Raw genomic sequence first — 20,723 nt, forward strand, 5'->3', positions numbered from 1 at the left:
AGCCTGCTGCAGCTGGTGATTTCAGGCCCGGTGCAGCAGCCGGCGCACGGGGCTCTGCCCCCAGGCTTCTACCCGCACATCCACACGCCGCCGCTGGGCTACCCCGCGCTGCCCGCGCACCCCGTGCAGACCTTCCTCCCGGGAATGACATTCCCCTACCGCCCCATCCGCTAGCCCGCCGCGTCCCGGCTGCCCCGCTCCGGGGGAGCCTCACAGACAGCATCCGGACGCCGGGGATCCGCGTTTTCCTCTCGGGAGCAGAGCTGAGCTCCGCCCGCCGGCCCGCGGCGCTCGGGCAGCACGCGGGGCTGCGTTGGTTTGGATGGGATGCGGATCACAGGGGCAAAGGGAGGGGATGGCAATAGGCAACATCGATTCCAAACCTCAGCAGAGTATGGAAATATTTTTGCTCCAAGGCTATGATATTTCTCAATTGTGTTTTGCAGCAGCTCGGTGCTGTTTACCGCACGGTGGGCCTGGCTGCTCTGGCTGTGGGAAGGCCGGCAGGGAAGGCCTTGTGTGATTATTTTCCAAGCTATTCCACTCCAGCCTGCTTGTTTCTTTGTAAATGTTTGTATCTATAGCTACAGAGTATGTGTACACTGTATATTTTTGGAAGGCAAACGTTTGTTTCTGAAGCACAAGGTAAAGCAGCACTTCCTATTAAAGGAAACAAGAAGCATAACCCAAAACCTCTGCTTTATCTTTTAAGCAAAAAAAATTAGAAGAATTAGAACAATTTCAAACAATTGTATTCTTCTCTTTCCAGTGATAAGAAGGTCCAACTTTTCAGGCCTATGCTGGGGTGGGGACAAAACCCATGTGTGGCTGCAGTGACCATTGACCTCCCTGCTGGGGAAATGCCCTGTACACACCCCAGTCAGAGCTTCCTGAAAATCTGCAGTGAGATCTGGGGTGTTTTGTTGATGCTGGCTGGAAAACTGGCCAAAGGCTGGCAGTGCTGTGCTGGCCAGCTTGAGTGCAGCATGGAATTATCCAGGGAAGGACAGCAGAGCTTGCAGAGGTAGTGCCCAGCCCCTTTATTGTCTTGCTGTGCTGCTCTGAGCCCCCCTCTGCAGGATGAAAAAGCAGGAAAAAAAGGTTCTTCCTACACATCAGAGGTGGTGACAAAGACCTCTGCTGCTGCTGTCCTTGTGTGGCACCTGTGGTTCCACATGGCTGTAAAAAAATAGGGCAAATTAGCTGGAAGGTGAGAAAATCTGATTTGAATGGAACAGCTGACTGAGAGATAGTGGAAATGGAAGGTTAATAATAATCATGGAGTAGTTAGGGTTGGAAGGGACCTCTGGAGATCACTCAGCCCAACCTCCAGTTCATCTAGTTGAACCCATAATAAAAATATTATCTTTAACTTTTGGTCAGGCAGTTGGACTAGGCAATCATTGTAGGTACTTTCCGACTGAAATATCCTGCCTCATCTCACGTTTTAGAGCTTCAACAACAACGCAAAACCTTCAGGAACTTCTAATTTCAGGATTAGAAGCATGAACGGCATGAAGTCCTTATACTGTATGACAGTTCTACCTCCTATATCTTTGAAGGACTGAGGGAAACTTCCGGCCAGGTGGCCCAGGGGCGTGACCAGCCCCATCTCCTGGTTCCCAAGCGCCTGCGCTCAAGGACCCCCTTAATTACCTCTCGCTTAATTACCGCTCCCTTCATTACCGCCAGCGTTCCCGCTCGGCGCCGCCCACGTGGCCTCAGGGGACCGGCGTGTGTCTGTGCGCACGCGCAGTGCTCGCGGTCACGTGTCCCGCCGCCGGCCAATGGCGAGGCGCGTTACTGCGCGGTGCCCCGGTTGAGGAAGTGCCGCCGGTGCCCGTGCCCAGCGCTCCCCCGTCCGGTTCCGCCTCCCGGGATGTGCTGAGGGCGCGTCCGCCGCCCCTCCCAGGTGAGCGGGGAAGGGTTCGGGGGGTCTCTGTGGTGGGTGAGGGGGCTGGCGTTGTCATGGCGTTATGGCCCAGGACGGGCCCGGGCCCGGCGCAGTCGCCATGGTAACCCCGGCCCCCCCCGCCCTTGGGTCGCAGCGGCTCCGGGGCGCTCGGGGTGTGCTCCGGGCCTTCCCGATAACCGGGGGGTTTGCTGCCATTGGCGCCGCCTGTGTCCGTCTCTATTCCTGCCCCTTCGCGGCCGGATTTCCCAGGGAAGGCCGGGAATGGCCGCGCTGGGCCGGGTCCGGCGTTCCGCGGGGGAACGGGGCTGCTCGGGTGGGTCTGAGGGGTGTGCCGGGGCCACCGGCATTGCTGTGCCCAGCCAGGAGCTCTAACGTGCACTGGGCAATCCCCTCTTGATTTCGGGCGGCAGATCGGGACCGTATCCACTGCGAGCTGTCTGAGTGTTTAATCGCGTTGCCTGTGTGGAGTTTGGACTCGGCCTGCTCGGTACCTGTTGGTTTATTCCCATTTTGTGCTGCAGCAGCTCCCAGCCCGTTCTGGGTGATCTTGCTGAGCTCCTGAACCGTGCCTTCCTTCCCCTCTGGCGTTTATTCACAGACACAGAGGCGTTAAATATCTGTCCCTACCTCAGACCAGGCTCTTTATAGGTGGGTCTTTTTACCTCTCTGTTTCTTCTGACAATTCCCTGTGTTGTTCTTGGCTGCTGAGCCACACTGTTCTCACTGTGAGCATCGATGCTTTTTCCCCTTGCAGTGGTCAACACAGATTGGAAACGTTTGCATTCCTTCAAGATGCATTCTTTTTTTTTTTTAAATCTACCAGCTTACATTTTTACCTGGCTTTTGGCATTTTGGGGCCTTCCTGCAGCTGCCAGTAGCTTTGGATTTTACCATCCTGGAAATCTGTGCCCTATCCCCAAGGACCATCAGCCACTTTTGTTGCATGTCTGTTCCTCTCTTCTTCCATGTAGTTGTTATGACCCTGCTGAATGAACTCTCTTTTCACTATGGATTCATTTTAGATGATTTTAATCTAATTAATTTATTTACATCTGCCACAGACTCCCCTTAGTCCAGGTTAGTATCCTCAAACGTCTTTATGGAGGACACTTGTGGGAGCATTTTGGGAGCACTAGAGCGTGGTGTGTCTTCAGATTATCCAGTTGTCTGTTGGAATAAACTCTAGCAGGTGTCTCACAAGTGAGGTAAAAAACCCCAGAGCCCCAACTGCTGGGTCTGTCCCCGTGTGTGATAATTAATGTGTGAGCTCATTTACAAGATAAGCCTGAGCAGCCTCGCCCTGCTCAGAAGCAGTGACAGGGACCAGGCTTTAAAAGCAGAAAATTTTGTCTTGGAGCTTAAAAAGTAGTTCTGTTACATCCTGTAAACTGTTCTAATTAGTGTTTTCACACCTTGTGGCAAAGGAAGAAACATTTCTTAGTGGTGCTGAAATAATGTTTTGTTCTTGAAGGTGCTGCTGCTTCTCTCAGCAGGTTTTTTGATGTGCTTAAGGCAAATTGACTTCTTAGTGTGACTAGCTGGGAATTGTGAATGCCTCTTAAAACCTGTGGCATTCTTATTTTTCACTTCTTTTCCAGTGTCAATCATCCTGACTCTGGTATCCAGACTGGGGCTGGATGTGATGAAACATTGTGGGAACTGACAGTGGAATTCAGAAAATGAATGGCTCTTTAGCCAAAGAGCCTTTAATAGAGCATATATTTTTATTAACAAATCCTGGTGCTTCTCTCACATCTGGTCTTGTTCCTCTCCCTGTAAGGATGATCTTTATTTGCATGTGGGGATGGATTTTTTTCCCTGGTGGAGGGTTTTTTTTTGGGGGTATTATGAGTGCAGGGGTTGGACCAGTATGGTCTGTGAGTCAGTTGATGGCAGCTGGTCCTGCCACCCCAAAAGCCATTCTCTCATTTCCTGCCTATTTTCCACCTCTCTGGCTCCCACCCCAGCCACTCCCAGTATAATTTATGGAGTGAGCAGCTGAAACTGTGCTTGCAAAGGCTGACTGGCTGTTGGAAATACCTGAGGAATTGCAGGTGCAAACTCAGGGACTTGCTGGCAGAGCTGATTCAGAAATCCTGGTAGCTCTCCTTCCTGCTGGGCTGGAGGCTGCCCTGGGTCATGGGCAAGGATTCCCTTCAGTGACGTGTTCAGATGCTTTTAAGAGCCAATTTGGCTTCAGCAGTTCAGAGTGACAACAGAAAAGGATCTGCCTTGGCTGAGCACCTCATCTACCAACTTGGGAGTCAAGTGCTATCCAAAATCATTCTCAGAGTGGGATGGCCCCTACCTTCCTGTTTTTGACCAGTCACAGCATGTCTGGTGGCTTCAGTGCAGAGTGTTGCAGAAAGACTTTGAGCTTCATGTCTCACTCTGCATCCCCATCCCCTTTCCTCCCTGCAGTGAGGTGAGAACAGGAACTGCTCAGATTTTCAACATTAGCTTTCAATTGAGTTTTTAATTTCTGCTTCTCAATATTACTGTGGTTGTCAGAGCAGACATCTGTGCCAGAATCCATTTTAAATGTTACTGGTTTAAAACAGCAACAGTGGAGTTTTTGAGTTGAACCTGAGTGTCTCATGTTTGGAAAACTGCTGAAAAAGGAAAGGAAAAGGAGCCATTTTGGCTCAGATTTTAAAGTCAAGATCTCAGAGAGGTGTTAAGTTTGGCACACCTGTCTGACAACTGTGGAAGGAATGTTCTTTTCCAGCTATATCAAAGTTTATTTGAAAGCACCTTGCTTGCAGTAACCTCTGGAAAGTTGTGTTGGTGTCTCCTGTGAGGGTGTGGGTGGAGGGGCTGGGTTTTGTCAGAGCTGTTCCATAATGAGGACAGTGTAGGAAATGGAAGCAGCCTCAAATTCCCTTCTCTAGGGGTTTGTAGGCTGCATTTCTGGCTGTTTTTTCAGTCACTACACACATTTTCTGTGTAGCTGTTTATTCTAATTCAGAAAGGGCAGTGGGCCTGCAGGCATGCTGGATTATTTGGGGTTTTTAGAATTTCTTTTCTGGAGGAAGAGGTGCCTATTGGAAAGTTGCTGTGTATTAAATCTCCCCTCCAGTGTGTTGCCAATGTGCCTCTTTGTGACCCTTGGGTTTGAATTCCCCACAGTGCCACTGTCACAAAGCAGATTTTCCTTTCCTTGTCTTAACAAGAAAAGATTTAACAGCAAAACCCTCTTAGAGATTCTTGGTTGCCATTCCCTGGAGGAATTGCTGTATCTGGGGCAGCAGGAAGCCAGTGTGCTTTAGAGACATTTCATTTAGGGACTGGCTCCTGTGAAATCCACAGCTCCAGTAATGCTTCCAGAGCTGTAAGGTGAAAGAACAGCCCAGAAAGTGACCTACATGCAAAACATTAATGTTTTCTGCTGCTGGGAGTCTGACAAGTCCAGCTCTGAGTGTGCACAGGATCAGGAGTACAAGTGTAAAAGGATTTCCACTAACAGTAAGTGTTCTTTATTTCTAATAAATAACCACTGCCTGCTGCACAGGTAGAACTACATTTTGCCTTCTTCATATCCTTTTGTGGACTGTTTCAAATCCTGATCCTTTGTGGCAGGAGGCCAAAGTGTTGATGACAGTGATTCTGGGTATTTGGCTTGGAGGCTTTCTGTGCTGTGGTGTGCAAACCTCAATGCAGCTGGAGTGGAAAATTGTGTGGAGCTGGAGACAAGGCACAAATGTGTTCTTAGAATGGTGTTTTCAGAATTTCAGAGCTGAGAAAAAATAGTCTGAGGCATCTGGGGTGAGCATTTAGGAGGAGGGCTGATTGCCAAGGTGGTTTTCCTGGGTTGTGTGTGACAGTGCTGCCTCCCTGGCTGTCAGAGATCAACGTACTCTGGCCAAGCTGCTCCACACGAGGAGGGTGTAATATCCAATTGACTTGTTTGGTGTATTTGGTGTTAGGTGGGAGTCTGATTTAGCAGGCTGATACAGCAACATGCTGAAATCACAGTGATGGCAGTGTATGGTTGGATCCAAACCCAGGTGTGGTGCCTGCTCCTGCTCTGTGTGCTGTCAGGATGCTCAGGAAGGAGTACACAAGTTGAAGCCTGCCTTGCTTCCTTAAAATTTTACTTTTAATTGTCCAATTTTTATACTTTGGGTTCAGCTGTATGTTCCTGCCACACTGGTCTGGCTCTCCCAAGAAGATGTGATTCTGCATGAATTGGCTCAGAGCACCTGATAATTCACTGGTGCAGATGTCTGATCTCAGTCCAAGGTTCCCCTGCAGCCCCCCCGGGGCTGAGATGAATTCAGCTTTCTTTACAACACATTCTCCCTAAGCTCACTGGGTTTTGCCTTCCTCCACTGTGGGGTGCTAGTCAAGCACACTGCCCTGGGTGGATGTACTGGACAAGAAAGTCCAGGCACTGACAAATTCCTTTCTCCAGAGTGATGACCCCAGGAGAATCCCATTAGTGCTTGGGATGTGCTTTGGGGCAGATGGGGTCCCCATGGCAGGGCTGGGTTTAACCTGGTGTGTTCCTCCAGTGGCTGCCTGGGGAGCTGTGCCAGGCAGGTGGCTGGGGAGGGCACTTTTCTGCACACAAAGAAGCTGCTAATGAAGGAATTTAAATATTGAGGAGCTGCAAGTCTTGAGCTAGTGCACACCCCTGAGTGACCTGGGGTCCAGGAGGGGCTTTGAGGCTCGGTGTTTTTGATTCTGGTGGAAAAGGCACAAACACATGGATCAAAAGGTGTTCTGGTCTGTTGTAAAGTCACATAATCAGAGCCTGCTTCCACCCACGGTACTGTGTTTTTCAGACCAAGGCACAGAATCAGTCATTTTGCCCTAGATTTCTCATTAAGAATCTCACTCCCTCCAAGCTTCTGCTAATGTGAGGAATTAAGTGCTGGCAGTTTTGGGCAGCACTCCTGTGGGATTAGTGAGTGTACAGGGATGGAGGTGAGAGGATCACTGCTCAGCGCTCAGGTGTGACCATGAGCTCCAGGCTCTGTCAGTTTGCATAACAAGGTGGGAATGAGGGGAGCTGTACCTGCTGGGGTTTGTGTGCTTGCCTGTCCCAAATGAACCCGTGTGGCATTCCTAGAAGGAGCAGGAGCATTCAGTGGATAAACAGAGTGACAAATGCCCTGTCAGGTGTGCCTGCATTGCATGCTGGCAGAGCTGCAGGTGTTGGTGCAGGCAACACATTTGACACCCCAGCTTCCAGTTGGAGCCAAAGGAACTGGTCTGATTCCAGGCAAGATGAAGAGATTTGCTCCTCACTGACATTGTGGGCCTAAGCAACCTGATCTGAGTTAGACCCAAAAGGATCTTTCCAACCTATGATTTTTTATTCTATGACCATACTTGAGGTAGTACTGAGAAGCTGTCAAGCCAAGTACTTAAATACCTTAAAAAATTTGGCTCCTGTTGCTTGGATAATGTTCTAATTCCTAGCAGCAGCACCTCTTTGAGATTCTTAGTAATGAATCCACAATGTTTTGAAATCCAGTTGCACTTTCATTGTATTAAATGAAAGGAGCTTGGACAGAGGTGTCTGTGTAGGACATTCCCTCCGAGACCAGTAACCTAAAAACACAGTAAGCTGGAAATGAAATGCAGCAGGGAAATCTTAACTGCTTTGTGGAATTAGACTCATTCAGACTGAGTGGTTTAATATAAATCAAATCCCCAGTGCCAGATGGCACAAGGTAGAGAGACTTATAGCTGTGAGAATTCCTGTTCCTATTCTGGAAGATAATAGCAGACTTTGTGGTTGTTTTGGGTACTGTGGTGCTCAATCACAGCTAAAATCCTGCATTTTGGTAGCTTTAAGATTCTCTCTGGCTTTGTTTGATCCTATTTACTTACAAGTGAGAGAGATTGCCAAATGTTTTGAATTTTTCTTTCCTGGAAATCTCGTGTTCCTGGGCTCTGAGGGTTGTCCAGATTGCGACTGGAGCTGCAAACGAGGATTTGGTGGTGACACTGGAGCAGCACCTCTGGTGTGAGGGTACCAGGCACAAGGAACTCCATCTCTGTGCCTGTGTGCAGGTCTCCCAGGGAGTGTCTGTAAAGTGGAATAGAGCTGCTGTGACCTGTGCTGCAGGAGCTGCCAGGACACGGGTGCCCAGTGGGGCTGTTTGGTGTCACTGCCGTTCCTCTGGGACAGCCCCTTCGGGGTGTGTCCTTGGGAGTCTGCAGGAACTTAATCTTTCCCTTCCGTGGAAGGACAGCAGATGATCCTTAATAATCCAGCAGCAGTGTGCTCGAAGTGAATGCTTTGAATTCCTGCAGGCGAAAATCTTCATCCCAACTCTTTGAGGATCTGCACTGTTTAATCTTGGAGGTGCTGGGACACAGGGCTGGGTGTGCCTGTAGGGACAATGCTGCCTGAATTATGGGATCCATTTATAAACACCCACAGCCTGCCAGGACTTCTCTTTATTTTTCCCTGCAGCTCTGCTGCTTGCTGTAAGATGAATTGATCTCAATTAGCTTTTAAGTAAAGTAAAAGGTATTGTTGAATTTCGATCCAGCTTTATTTCTGCAAGTGAAGAAGATTCCTTCATGTTGATTTTTGTGTGAACACTAAATTTAAAGTCAATACATCCCTTATGCAGAATTTGAGTTGTAAACAATCCTAGTTAGTCTTTGTTTGACTTTAATCTTGCATCACCTGGCTTTTATTCTGCTAGGAAATTCAGTGATGCTTGTTGCTAGATGATAAAATTTTTATTTGGGTATTTCATGAGTTTATCTGATTGGAAGCTGAAGTCAAAATAAAAAATCATGAAACCAGCATTTTGTTCACTTATGAAATCCAACTTATTTTTGCAGGATGCACAAGGCAGAAACATTGTTGAAACATGTCTAACAGTGATAAAGAGAGGAAATCTCAACTTGTAGAATCACTTGGCCTGATTTCTGCAGTAATGGAAGTGCTCAAGGGATTTTCAAACACGTTTAAGCAGCTGCCTGCCAAAGCATGAGGCTTTATCCTGCGTTTGAACACCCTGCTGGATTAAGAGTGCTGTTTCTGTATAACTTCCTGTCTCTCTAGAAATGTGATCTTGTGTAGATTTTGTTATGATTTTTGTTTTTAATACAAGAGCTCTAAGAGGGAATGAAAACCTCCAGCTGTTAAGAAAAACTTGAGCTGAGGTGTCTTCACTGTGAAGCATCTGGCCCATGTAAATAAACTGTTGTGCACTGGCTCTAAGCAAGACCTGCTCTTCCCAGTAGGAGCTGGAAGTGCTGCTGGTGGGAATGCCAGTGCCTGTGCTTGGCTCCATGGTGCTGAGTGAGCAGAGACAATTCCTGGATTCACAGGTTTTGCTTATAGACACAACTGTGAAATGCTCTTCTTTAGCTCATTATAGCTAAAGCTTATTGATGCCAAAGATTTATGAACATCATTTTAAAATAGCAAGTTCAGGCCTCACAATGTACTTTAAATTAAAATTATATGTCAAGTTGGCTTATTCAGTAATGCATTTACTATTTCTTTTCATCCAACTTCCATTACTGCTAAATATTTGTCATAAGAATTTCACAGGTTCCTCTGAGCTACCCAATACACTTGAGGCCAAAACATTTTGCTAGATTTATTTCAACAGAACAAGGCAGAAAACCAGTAAAAATGCTTAAAACCTTACTGCTTTCCTGTATTTTTGAAATAAATGTGTTATGCATTAATATCTGCAGGTTTTAGGTAAAAAAAAGGAATTAAATGCTCAGTTTCTAGTTCCACTTGCTCCTGTATTTTGTAAGAGGGTGTCCTTGGAGCTTTTTCAAATGTTTATCTGCACTCTCCCTTCATAAGCATGAACTGTTGAATAAATTATTCAATGTTGGCTCATTTTCTAATCCTCCTGAACAAGTGTTTTCTGTTTTGACAGATGGATGAAATCCCTGTGCCCAGGAGGGGAGACAGTGGTCAGTGTTGGCCATGTCACCTCCCAGACTGTGGCCATCATGTGAACCAAAGGCTGACACCTGAGAAAAAGATATTAAATAAGATAACTTCAATTTGGCTTTCCAAAGTGACCATGGGCACCCTTGAATTAACCCCATCTCCCTGTAGCCTGTGTTTGGCTTTACAGCAGCCACCATTTGGTCTCAAAGGCCAGAATTTGTGTTGTCAGTGTTGCTGCCTCTGAACTCCTAAAGGCCCTTCTGACTTCCAGGGTTTTGTTTTACACTGATACTGGTTTCATTTTGTGCTCTCAAACATGTATTTTGTCCTTTTAAGTTGATTCTAAAAGTGATGCTTAGGTCTCTGTGTTGTCTGAGGCTCAAATTCAGGACTTTGGCTGTGCTAAGGAGAGAATTGCCACAGGCTGTGCCAGGGCCAGGACCTGCTTTGGGTGTTTTTCTAGGAATCTCAGAAGACCCAGAGGCTGTCACAGTTATGAAGGGAATTGATTTGCCTGGAATTTCTTTGCTCTTGGTTACAGCAGCCACTTACCCCAGCTCCTCCAGCAGCAGCAACACCTGGCCAGGGAGGGAGGGGCCCAGGTCTGCTCTCCCCTGTGGCAGGACATGGTGCCAGATGGGTGTCCCAAATGTCCTTTAAATGTGCTGGAGCATCTGGATCGGGTCACATAATGCATGGAGTGAGTCCCTGCAAACAACCAGCTGTGGGTGTCTGAATTTGAGGGGAGGGAGGTTATCCTGTTCAACAAAACAGTCATGGATTACTTTTCTGAGGCTGGCTTCAGCTACAGGATAATGCATAATGCTTGGCCAGCTCTTTGAGAATACACAATGTGTTAAATACACAAGGACTAATCCTCATAGGAATGTGTCCTGTGCTGGCTCTGCCTCTCCAGCAGCGCTGCCCTGCCTTTTCTGCTCATTAGCAGAGCCATGGCTCTGGCATGCTGATTTATTCATGCTGGGAAGGGGTGTTCCCTTACAGGAGCTCTGAAACTTTGCAAGAAAAATGATCCTGTGGTGTGTCCCAGCTCTGAAATGGCTCATTAAAAGGTTCAGCAGAGGTGGGGGGGTGAGACTGGGGTCCACATCATCCATTGTCGTGCATCAGATGAGCCTCAGCCAGCAAATGTTTGCCTTTCCTTCTTCAGGGTCCCATGGGGTGAAGCTGAGGCTTCTTAAAAGGTCACCCGAGGCTGGGGGTGGGGAGCTGTGACATGGTACAGATTCCAAGTCTGAGGGCTTGAGCCAATTCTGGGAGTGTAAAATAAGTTTTAAAGGCAGCAAGGAGTGCAGGTTTTGTAGGTGCTGAAGTTGTTTTGAAGCTGATGCCTGGACTGACTGTGGATGCTGTGGGCTGCTCAGTAAACATGCAGCCACAGTTCTAGAACATGCTGGGAAATAGCTGTGATGCTTTTTAAGGAATTCTTTGGAGAGGAACAAGTGATCCATTTCTGTACAGAGTGACTGCAACTGGCAGAGTAGAATCATAGAATATGCTGAAGGGAAGGGACCCATCAGGATCATTGAATCCAACTCCTGGCCCTGCAGGGGACACCCCAGGAATCCCACCATGTTCCTGAGAGCTTGTCCAAGTAAGTTTGGTTACTTAATAATTTAGAATTAATTGCTAAATTGTGAGTTTGACAACTTAAAATTGCCCTAACTGGCAATTGTAACTTTGCCAGTTACAATTTTTGTGTTGAGCTGCGCAAATGGCGAAGGCAGTCCAATGGAGAGCGTTTAAATCTGTGCCTCTTTGAGCTCTGAGCTTTAAATCAAGAACACTGGAGAGCTTAGCATTCCTTTTCACAGGAGGGCATAGACAAACATTGCTCTGTGCAGCTTTTCCCTTATAATTTTGCACTTTGAAACCAAGACTTGAGACTCTTAAAATTGGGAAAAGAAAGTAAAAACTTTAAGGAACTTGTTTTTTTTTTTTTTGTTAAGGGTGGTGGCTTTGGTTCTTTTAATTTGCATCCTGGTCTGGTTCTTTTTCCTGGGAGGGTCAGAGTGAGAAAGGTGAAGGAAACAACTCCTGTCTCCACTCACCTTATCTGTCTCATGTGGTGCTTTGTCCTGCCTAAAATGTGCTCTCCAGTAATCCACCAGTGCTACAAATGCTTTTACAGCCACTTTAGATATCACTTGCTTCTTTCCCTCTGGTGCTTGTTAGAAAAGGCTGAAGACATTGCAGCAAGTATTCTGTTTGTGCTCAGCAGATCCTGGCAGGGCTATGGAGAAAAGGTGTCCTGGGATTTCTGTATCTGAGTGCACTGTGCTGGGCTTGGAGGAGCTGTGGCACACAGGAATGAGGGGAAGTGAAACTGGATCTCATTTCACCAGCACAGGTTAAACAAAAATGAACATTTTAAAGAGTTTGAATCCTCTGCATATGTACTCATTGGAGGTGGCAGGGTTGTGCAAGAGGACTTTCTAAACATTCCTCTAGCAGTGCTTGCTTTTTAAGCTGTTTGTTCAGTTTTGTTTTAACAAAACATTGGTCCTGCATGGAAGAGCTCCGTGCGACATAAGGTACACTTGGCACACTGTTGGCTCATTTAATGCTCTTTTTGGAAGGGCTGTTGGCCACATGCTGCTCCCATGCAGAGTCACCAGACTGTGCTCCAGGGATCAGGATGTGCCTGGATATGGAGCTGGAGGGATGGATCAGACTGAGCTGTGAGCTGGGTTTGCCCTGTGGCCAACACAGCTTTGAGTTCTTCTCAGGTTCATTTTACCGTGTTTTGCTTCATCTCTCCTGAAAAACTCACTTCTCTGGGAAAAGCAGCTTTATCCATAGTAAGCCCCTCCTGATGCTGTTGGATCAGACCCTGTGTTCCATCTCTGCTCTCTGCTTCCTTCCCTGGCAGGCGTGAATGACAGAGGAGGTGCCCCCGACTGCACTGACGGATGTGAACCTGCGCCTGCTGTGCCACGATGACATAGACACAGTGAAACAGCTCTGTGGAGACTGGTTCCCAATAGAGTATGTGCCTGCTTTGGGGCTGGGTTCCCTGTAGAGTGTGGGCCTGCTTTTGGGGCTGGGTTCCCTGTAGAGTATGTACCTGCTTTTGGGGCTGGGTTCCCTGTAAAGTATGGGCCTGCTTTGGGGTTGTGTTCCCAACAGAATATGTGCCTGCTTTGGGGTGCCAGCTGGGATAAATGGTGTGAACCTGTATTGGTCCAGCTCTGTGCAGCCTCAAGGCTCTTGCCACACAGCAGATTGGGAATATTCTGTGCACTGAGGTGGTGGTGTTGTTAAAGGTCCTTTGCTGCCTGTCCTGCAGGGTGCTGGAGTCATCAGAAACTTCCTGTGTGCGGGTTGTGGCAGGAAAATGGGCTTTGTCATTAAAGGCATGGGTCAGTCTCTTGAGAAGGACTGAGTGAGGTGGGGAAAGGAGGATAGCTCCAGGAAGAAGGACAGCATCCCTGTGCTTGTGAAAGGAAGTTGTGTCCTGGAACATGGTGTGGGACAGCACTCTCAGAGCCAAACTGGCATGGAGCTGTTCCTGAGGAGCTGCTCTCAATGTCCTGGGGGAACTGAGCTGATATCCTTGGATCACTGTTCCTCCCCTAGAGTGGTTTAAAGCTGATCTCAGCCTGGCCCAGGCCAGCTCCCCAGACCCACATTTGGGAGATGGCCATGACTGCACAAGCACAGGAGCTTTTCTGGGGGACATGACAGATTTCTGGCCTAAAGCATCCAGGGAAACCAGCTGTGGACTTCATAGATTTTTTTTTTTAACTTCAGCTTCATAGAGGAGATTTATACAGGATTGTAGCAGATTATAATTAAGATTGAATAAAATGTAACAAATCAGCAAAAGCATTCATAATATTTTGAGTTTGTAGATTACTTTTAAAGGCAAGACATGCTGAATTCTCAATTGGAAATAAATGAACATACAGTAGTTTTCCTTAGTAGCCACAGAAGGAGGAGGAGAACTGGAGGCTGGTGGTGTGATTTTTTTTTTTTTTTTTTTCCCCTATCAGTATGCAGCATTTTTTTTTCACATGTGTATCAAATTAATTAGATTCTTACAGTCTTAGATTAGGGCAGATGGATCTTACATTTAAAAATAACTTGCTAAAGATGGATGTGAAAGCTCTGGGCAAAGACTGTAAAATTAAAATGCAATTCTCTTAGCAAAGCAGGAGCCATTACATGATGAAAGAACCCATGGCACTAAATGGGATGCAGCAGCTGTTTCCATCTGAGGAGCATGTCCTGCCTGTCCCCAAGGGCTTTGCCCAGCCATTCCTGTTTCTGGTTCCTTCCAGGTACCCTGACTCATGGTACCGAGATATCACGTCCAACAAGAAGTTCTTTTCCCTCGCTGCCACTTACAGAGGCTCCATCGTGGGGATGATAGTGGCAGAGATCAAGAGCAGGACAAAGGTGCACAAGGAGGTATGTGACTACCCTGGGCTTTAGCAGGACAGAATCCTGCTGTGGAGAAATGGGATTGGGTCCTGTTTGGGGTGGGGCTTTTCCCTCCCCAGTTCAGACACTTGATGCTGAGTTAATTAATGAAGGAATGAAACACATGCAGCTGATGGAGCAAGGGTGGGGGTGTGGTACCACAGAGGCTCTTCCTGCTGGGGCATGGCCCTGTGGGGAGCTGAGGGATCAGATCCTGCAGGATAATCCCTGGCCATGGCTGGTGTAGCTGGGGGAGCCAAATCTCACTTGTTCTTAAGAGCTTCCTTAGCTCTGGATGAGTCACTCCAGTGACTTCCTGCAGAAACTCCTCCTTTTGCACAGTCCCTGTCCTGAGCCCTGAGGGGAGCCAACCTGTCTGCAGAGAGCTTGGACTTCTGAGATAACAGAGCTTGGAGGCCAGGAGAGACAATCCAGTGCAGCAGAGATGGAAACAAGAGATGGTCAGTGAAGGCAGCAGGGAGAAGAGCATGGGAAAAAAAAAGAAGGGGCAGAGCAAGGAGTGCCTAACTCCTGGAAGGCCCTCAGTGCTGTGGTTAAACAATAATCCCAACATGCACAGGAGCTGAGAGCACAGAGCAGCACATGGGTGTCTCACCTCAGCCTGGCTTTATCTCAAAGCTCATCAAAGTCAGAAGCTGCATCTTCAGCAACTTCTACAAAAGGCTCTTGTTCCAGCCAAGCTGAAAGCCAAGGGCTTATTCAGGCACTGTTCTGGGCAATTGGGCCTGTGGAACGTGCTCCTTGTCCTCCCCAGAGATCTCCAGCTGACACAGCTCAGGTGCAGCTTGCAGGCCACAAGGACTTGCTGGGCTGATCCAAACACTGCTGGGTGACTCCAGAACTGGCATTTTGGATCCTTGTGGTAAAGAAAGCAAGCATGTTCTGTCCCTAAACCCACAAATAATGTACACTACTAGGAAATAGCATGGTTTGTGTTCTGCCTCTGGGAGGATGATGTGAAAATAGGAATAGCCCCATGCTTGTATATGTTAACTTCCATTCCAAAAGCTTCAGCTAAGACTGTTCAGTGAAGTCTCCTTCTTGCCTTGTTTTCAGCTGTTCCAGGGTTCTTGCTTTCTCCTGTGCCTCCCTAGGCACCCTATTAAATAACCTGTCCTATCTCTACTCAGGATGGAGATATCCTAGCTTCCAATTTTCCTGTGGACACTCAAGTTGCTTACATCCTAAGTCTTGGAGTGGTGAAGGAGTTCAGAAAACATGGAATAGGTAAGATGCTGTTAAGTGCCAGCTGTTGGTGCTGTTTGCCAGGTGTGGCCAGTGGGTGTTACTGAAGGAGCTCCAGCATCTCCCTGCAGTATCCCTATGGGAAGGGCTTACCTCTGGCTGGTACCAGCAGGTGGGATGGAGCAGGTGCACTGGCAGGTTTGTACTGGGCACAACACAATGTGCAAATATTTTCAAAGAGCACAGGCCTTTGTCAGTCTTATTCCCAGGAAATTCTCCTAATTTCCAAATTCTGGGGGTTTTTTTCCCACTTCCATCTTGCTGGAATTTTCTCCTTTCAGACTCACTATTTCCTGTATCCATTCCAACTGCACAGTGTGTTGCTGTGCTCTCAAAAACTTTGAGCTTGCACCTGTAGCAACACAACCTAAAAAAAAACCTGCTGCTGCTTTTTCTGAGACTTTTGAGTTTTTCTAGTGGTCTTTGAAGCTGTACCCTTTCATGCAGGAGGCTCTTCACTCCAGCAAATGTTTCTGAGCACTAAAGCTCTGATTTTTCCTATGATTTTTCCTATGATTTTTCCAAGAGGGTTTGGTTTCTAGTTCTCTGCTGTTCTTAAACCACAGGACAGCTGGATTTCTGTAAAGTAGAAGACTAGAATATCTCATAAGAAAATTGAATGCCTCATTGGTTTTTTGGTCTTGGCTGATACAGACTCTCACTAAGTATCAAGATAACATGAAGTCAGTGCTGTTGACTTCTGCTCTGAAATCTTGTGGATCCTCCAGGCCCTGGGGATTGTGAAACAGCAGCAGCCATCTCCCCTTTGTGTTAGTCAGGCTGATCCTATAGCCTGGTGTTTCCACACCTGCTGGAAGAAGCTCCCTTGCAGGTTCTGCTGGGTCCCTCATGCCATGTTGAGGTGGTGTGGATGAATCCCCAGATCTTGTCTTTTGGGACTGGAGTATCCCTTATATCCTTTTCTGGTTTTTCCTGCTGGCTGCAGCAAATCCAGGTTGGATGAGACTGTTTCCACTCCTCCTTTAGAAGGCATCTTAAAATCCCAGCAGTTCTTACATTTTGATTCAAGTTCAGCAGACAAAATACAATAACCTGCTTGTGAAGTGTTGTTTGGACACTCTGCTGTATCAAATGGCTTTAAAATAAATGCATGTGTGGGGTGGAACTGATACCTTTGAAAATGAGTCACTGACCTTCCCCAAAGCCAGGAGTTGCTCTGCTGGGGATGGGCAGTGTTGTCAAAGTTCTGCCTCACCCTTGTGGTTACTGAGTCAGAGGTTTGTGTCCTTAAAATCTCTGGGTTTTGAAGCCATGCTGATAGGTGAGACCATATGTGAAAGCCATGTAGAAGGTTCTGTGAGAACTGGGTGGGGTTTGGGGTCTCCAGGTGTGTGCAGCAATCCCTGGTGCAGGAAGGTCAGCTGGACCCCACACACCCTCACACTGAGGGTCCCTGGGGCTGCACACACACTGTGATCCTCCTGCCTTCCCTTCAACAGGTTCCCTCTTGCTTGAGAGTCTGAAAGATCACATCTCCAGCACTGCCCAGGACCACTGCAAAGCCATCTACCTGCACGTGCTCACCACCAACAACACAGCAATAAACTTCTATGAAAACAGAGACTTTAAACAGCACCACTATCTCCCCTATTACTATTCCATCCGAGGGGTGCTCAAAGATGGCTTCACCTACGTCCTGTACATCAACGGTGGGCACCCACCCTGGACAATCTTATATCCTTCCCCTGCTCAGCAGAGGCCAGGGCCTGTTTTCAGTTAACAGCAAAGTGTGGGGAGATGTGGGAACTGAAACCTGCTTGGATGTGGGTTTCATCTGAAGCCAGCAGGAAGGTGATGTTTGAGTTATTTGACATAGGATGGTTGGTGCAAGTTGGATGCCAGTGAGAGTGAGTGCTGGTGTTAGACCCAAGTGCTGGGTGTGCTTTGGCTTGTAGGGTGCAGGGTTTGGCCAAAAACAGGGCAGAGAAACCCTTGGTCTTGCTTCCTGTGTCCTGGGCTCCCCTGTGAGCCTTCATTGGGCTGGATCTCAGCAGGTTGCTCCCACACTGCTTTAGGGGGTTTGTTTCAGGTCAATAGATCATGGAGAAGAAACTTGATTCTTCCTGGGTGTAGCTGGACAGTTCCAACCTCCCTGGGCAGGTGGATGGATTGCTGTCCTCACAGGATCTTCTGTGGAGTGCAAAGGGATCTGGTAGCTGCTCAGAGGAGATATTTCCCACACAAGCTGGGGCTGCCATTCCCAAATTGCCATCCTTTACATTGCAGAGCAGACCTGCTTTTGATGGAAAAGTGGAGGCAGTGCTTGCAAGGAGCAGATCTGACTGTGTTGAGCAGCTTCCACTGTGTCAGGGGTCCCTGCAGGCAGGGTGGGTCCAGGAGTGATTGATGTTCTTTGCTGAATTACAGTGTAAGTGTTGCTGTCCTTAACTGGTGACCACTGACTACCTGCAGCACATTGGCTCCACACTAGCCAGCCTGAGCCCGTGCTCCATTCCCCAGAGGATATACAGACAAGCCCAGAGCCTCCTCTGCAGCCTCCTGCCCTGGTCTGGCATTTCTGCCAAGAGCAGCATCGAGTACAGCCGGACAATGTGACAGACTGGGTGCACAGGAAGCACAGGTGGGTGCTGGGGACAGCTCCCTTCCCTGCCACAGCCCCTGTACTGTGACACAGATCCTGGAGTGAGCTCATCCTGCTGTTGTGGAAGGTGTCTGGCCATGGCTGTATAGCATGGCTGTGCTCCAGCCAGCAGCTGAACTCCTGCTGGTTTCATTTGAAGGGAAATCAAACTCTGACCTTATTTACTTGAGCCCAAACCTGGAACCTGCTGTCCCTTTCCTTTTCCCAGCTGCTGGAGCTGTGTGCAGAGCCCTCAGAGTCCCAGCACAGTAACTGGAATCCCCATTTGCTGCCAGTGCTATTGCACATGTCAGACATTTCCAGGACAGTGGCTCCCCAGCACACTTTTCCCAAGTGTTTCCCTAAAACGTGCTCTCTTTTCTTTCCATAGGATTGTTTCTCCTTCCACCTGACACCTGGCTCTGCACTGGTTCCAGTGATGACAGCCCCTGATGGGACTCCCTGTTCCACAGGGATGACCTTTGGTAGAACTTCTCCCTGGGGCTGCAGCCCTGGCTCCCCAGGGGGCTGGGAGCCCTGGGTGTCACCACTCTGTGTGCATGTTGCACTGTCCCTGCCACTCCCCTCCCCTCCAGCCTGCTCCTCCCCATCCCCGGGGTGTGAGGGGCTCAGCTGCTGCTCCTGCTCCATCCACAGCTGCTGAGAGCAGCTGGGGGAGGTTCATGGATCTGCACTGAGGAACCACGTACATGAACTGGGAGAGCCCTGGCTGCCCTGGCCAGGGCAGAGTCTGCTCTTGTTGCTGTGGAAGGGGCAGCTGGGGGAGGGAAAGGGGGAATGGGAATCATGTTTAGGTCCTGCCACATCAGCTGCTGGTGCGTCCTGTGGGGAACTTCCAGGGAGAGCAACTGCCTCACATGATAAAGTACCCAGCCCCAGCAGCCCTCTGGAGTGATGTAAAAAGAAGCATATAATTCAGGATGCATAAAGTAGAAGGCAGGGAATGAAATTGCTATTTCATAGTGAAATATATATGTATTATACTGTATAGATCTTTCTGCCTTTGTCCAGGATGGGATGTAGCAGGGGAGGGGAGATGGGAGTGTAGTCTGGTCCAGAGCCCTTCTCTCTTCCTTGGCACCAGGCTGGACTTTGCAGGATCTTGAGGGATGGGATGTGTGCACAGATCACAACAGCTTTTCCTGCTGAGGAATATCCCCCAGCTGCTCAGTGCAGTGCTTTGGGCTGTGCTGGGCAGTCTCTCAGTGCCTGCCTGTAGGACCCTGTGGCTGGACTGAGTTGCTCGTGTGCAGCCTGTGTGGAGGCCCCAGAGCTGCAGCCAGGCCTGGGGCCCTGCTCTGTCCCCAGGGCAAATCCCCCTTCCCTGGCCAAGGCTCTTCCCCTGCTCAGCACCATGTTCCTTATCCCCACCTCATTTTTTAATGAGGCTGTTCTGGGAGGTGCTGGTCCTTCTGGGGCTCAAAGACAAGGTGCAGAAGTGTTTATGAGGAATCAAACAGGGTGCTGATGGAAAGCCCAGCCTTTGAGACCATCAAGCCCCAAGGTGCCAGGGCTGCCCTTGGAGTGGGTCTCTTCCATCCCATGTGCTGTCTCTGGCTCCTCTCTAGCTCAGCAGTGCCAGTGGCACTGGGCAGGCAGCTCTTCCCCCAGCCCCAGTGCTTCCTCAGGGCCCCTGACACCCTTCCAGCCTCAGTTGCTACCAGTTTGGGGTATTTTTTGCTTATCCACTTTCACTGAACACAGCTGAGTGTCTTGTTGGCTGAGTGTCTTTAGCAGCCCAAGCCCCTGTTTATTCTCAGCACTTGCATTCTCTGGACCAGAATGAAGCTCTTCTTTCCTGACTGCCTGGGGCTGTTGTGTGTCTGTGTCCCCAGTTTCTCTCCTGCCCCTTACACAACCAACTCTACTACTCAAGCACATCCCAAGGGAGCTGTGACTTGCCTGTGAGTCCTATCATCCTGAGGTGTCAGCCCTGTCCCCACTTTAGCCCATTATTTATTGAAGAACCTCTCGCTAAACATCTCCCATTAAACCAAACCTCTCTTTTGAGTTGTCTGTCCCTGCAGAGAATCTGCCTCTGCCCAGCTGCTTGTGCTCTGCCCCATGGCAGGGTGACCACATACCTTTTTCTCTGGAGCTGGGGGATCCTGGGGGAGCTGCTGCTGCACTAAGCCAGGGGTGAGCTTGGAGCAGGCAGAGGAGGGACAGGGAAGGGGAAGCAGCTCCTCCAGGGCTGAGCCTGCCCTTCCAACAGCACTGCAGGGTGGGTGGATCTTCCTAGGGCTTAGATGAAATGGACGGGGTCTTGTGCAGCTGCAGTGCTGGGCTCCTCCCTGCCTGTCCCCACTTCAGCCAGGACCGAGGGCCCTCAGGCACAGCCAGTCCCTGGAGGTGTTCCTGCACCTGGGCCAAGCTGCTCCCAGCCCCTGCCTGGAGCTCTGGGCAGCACAAGCCATTTTGGAGCAACCCAAACTCAAGAGCTGTAGTGGGGCAGCACCTGAGCCAGCCCACACCTCTCCTGCCACCCACAGCTCCAGCCCTTCACCTCTGGCCTCTGTGCTCCCCTACCCTGCACCTCCCTGGCTCTGGGTCACCACCAGCTCTGCAGCAGCCCTCAAGAACGA

General features: G+C 48.9%; 2 protein-coding genes across 3 annotated transcripts in view; both read left to right on the plus strand.

The window, feature by feature from the left end:
- The window catches only part of INTS15 (integrator complex subunit 15), a 52,306-nt gene extending 51,621 nt beyond the window's left edge, over positions 1 to 685 (plus strand). For both annotated transcript variants that reach the window (XM_079320830.1, XM_079320829.1), the window contains one exon: positions 3 to 685. In XM_079320830.1, coding sequence (XP_079176956.1) covers positions 3 to 174 — 172 coding nt within the window. In that variant the 3' untranslated portion in view covers positions 175 to 685. The remainder of the gene's footprint in view (positions 1 to 2) is intronic.
- A 1,016-nt stretch (positions 686 to 1,701) lies between these two features.
- Positions 1,702 to 19,126, plus strand: NAA60 (N-alpha-acetyltransferase 60, NatF catalytic subunit). Its single transcript, XM_079320528.1, has 7 exons — positions 1,702 to 1,912; positions 12,697 to 12,812; positions 14,108 to 14,237; positions 15,401 to 15,497; positions 16,976 to 17,210; positions 17,936 to 18,117; positions 18,509 to 19,126. Exons 2-6 carry the CDS (start codon positions 12,703 to 12,705, stop codon positions 18,090 to 18,092), a joined length of 729 nt encoding a protein of 242 aa, XP_079176654.1. The 5' UTR covers positions 1,702 to 1,912; positions 12,697 to 12,702; the 3' UTR covers positions 18,093 to 18,117; positions 18,509 to 19,126.
- The last annotated feature ends 1,597 nt before the right edge of the window (positions 19,127 to 20,723 follow it).

Source organism: Erithacus rubecula (genome assembly GCF_903797595.1).
Source record: "Erithacus rubecula genome assembly, chromosome: 17".
NCBI lineage: Eukaryota > Metazoa > Chordata > Aves > Passeriformes > Muscicapidae > Erithacus > Erithacus rubecula.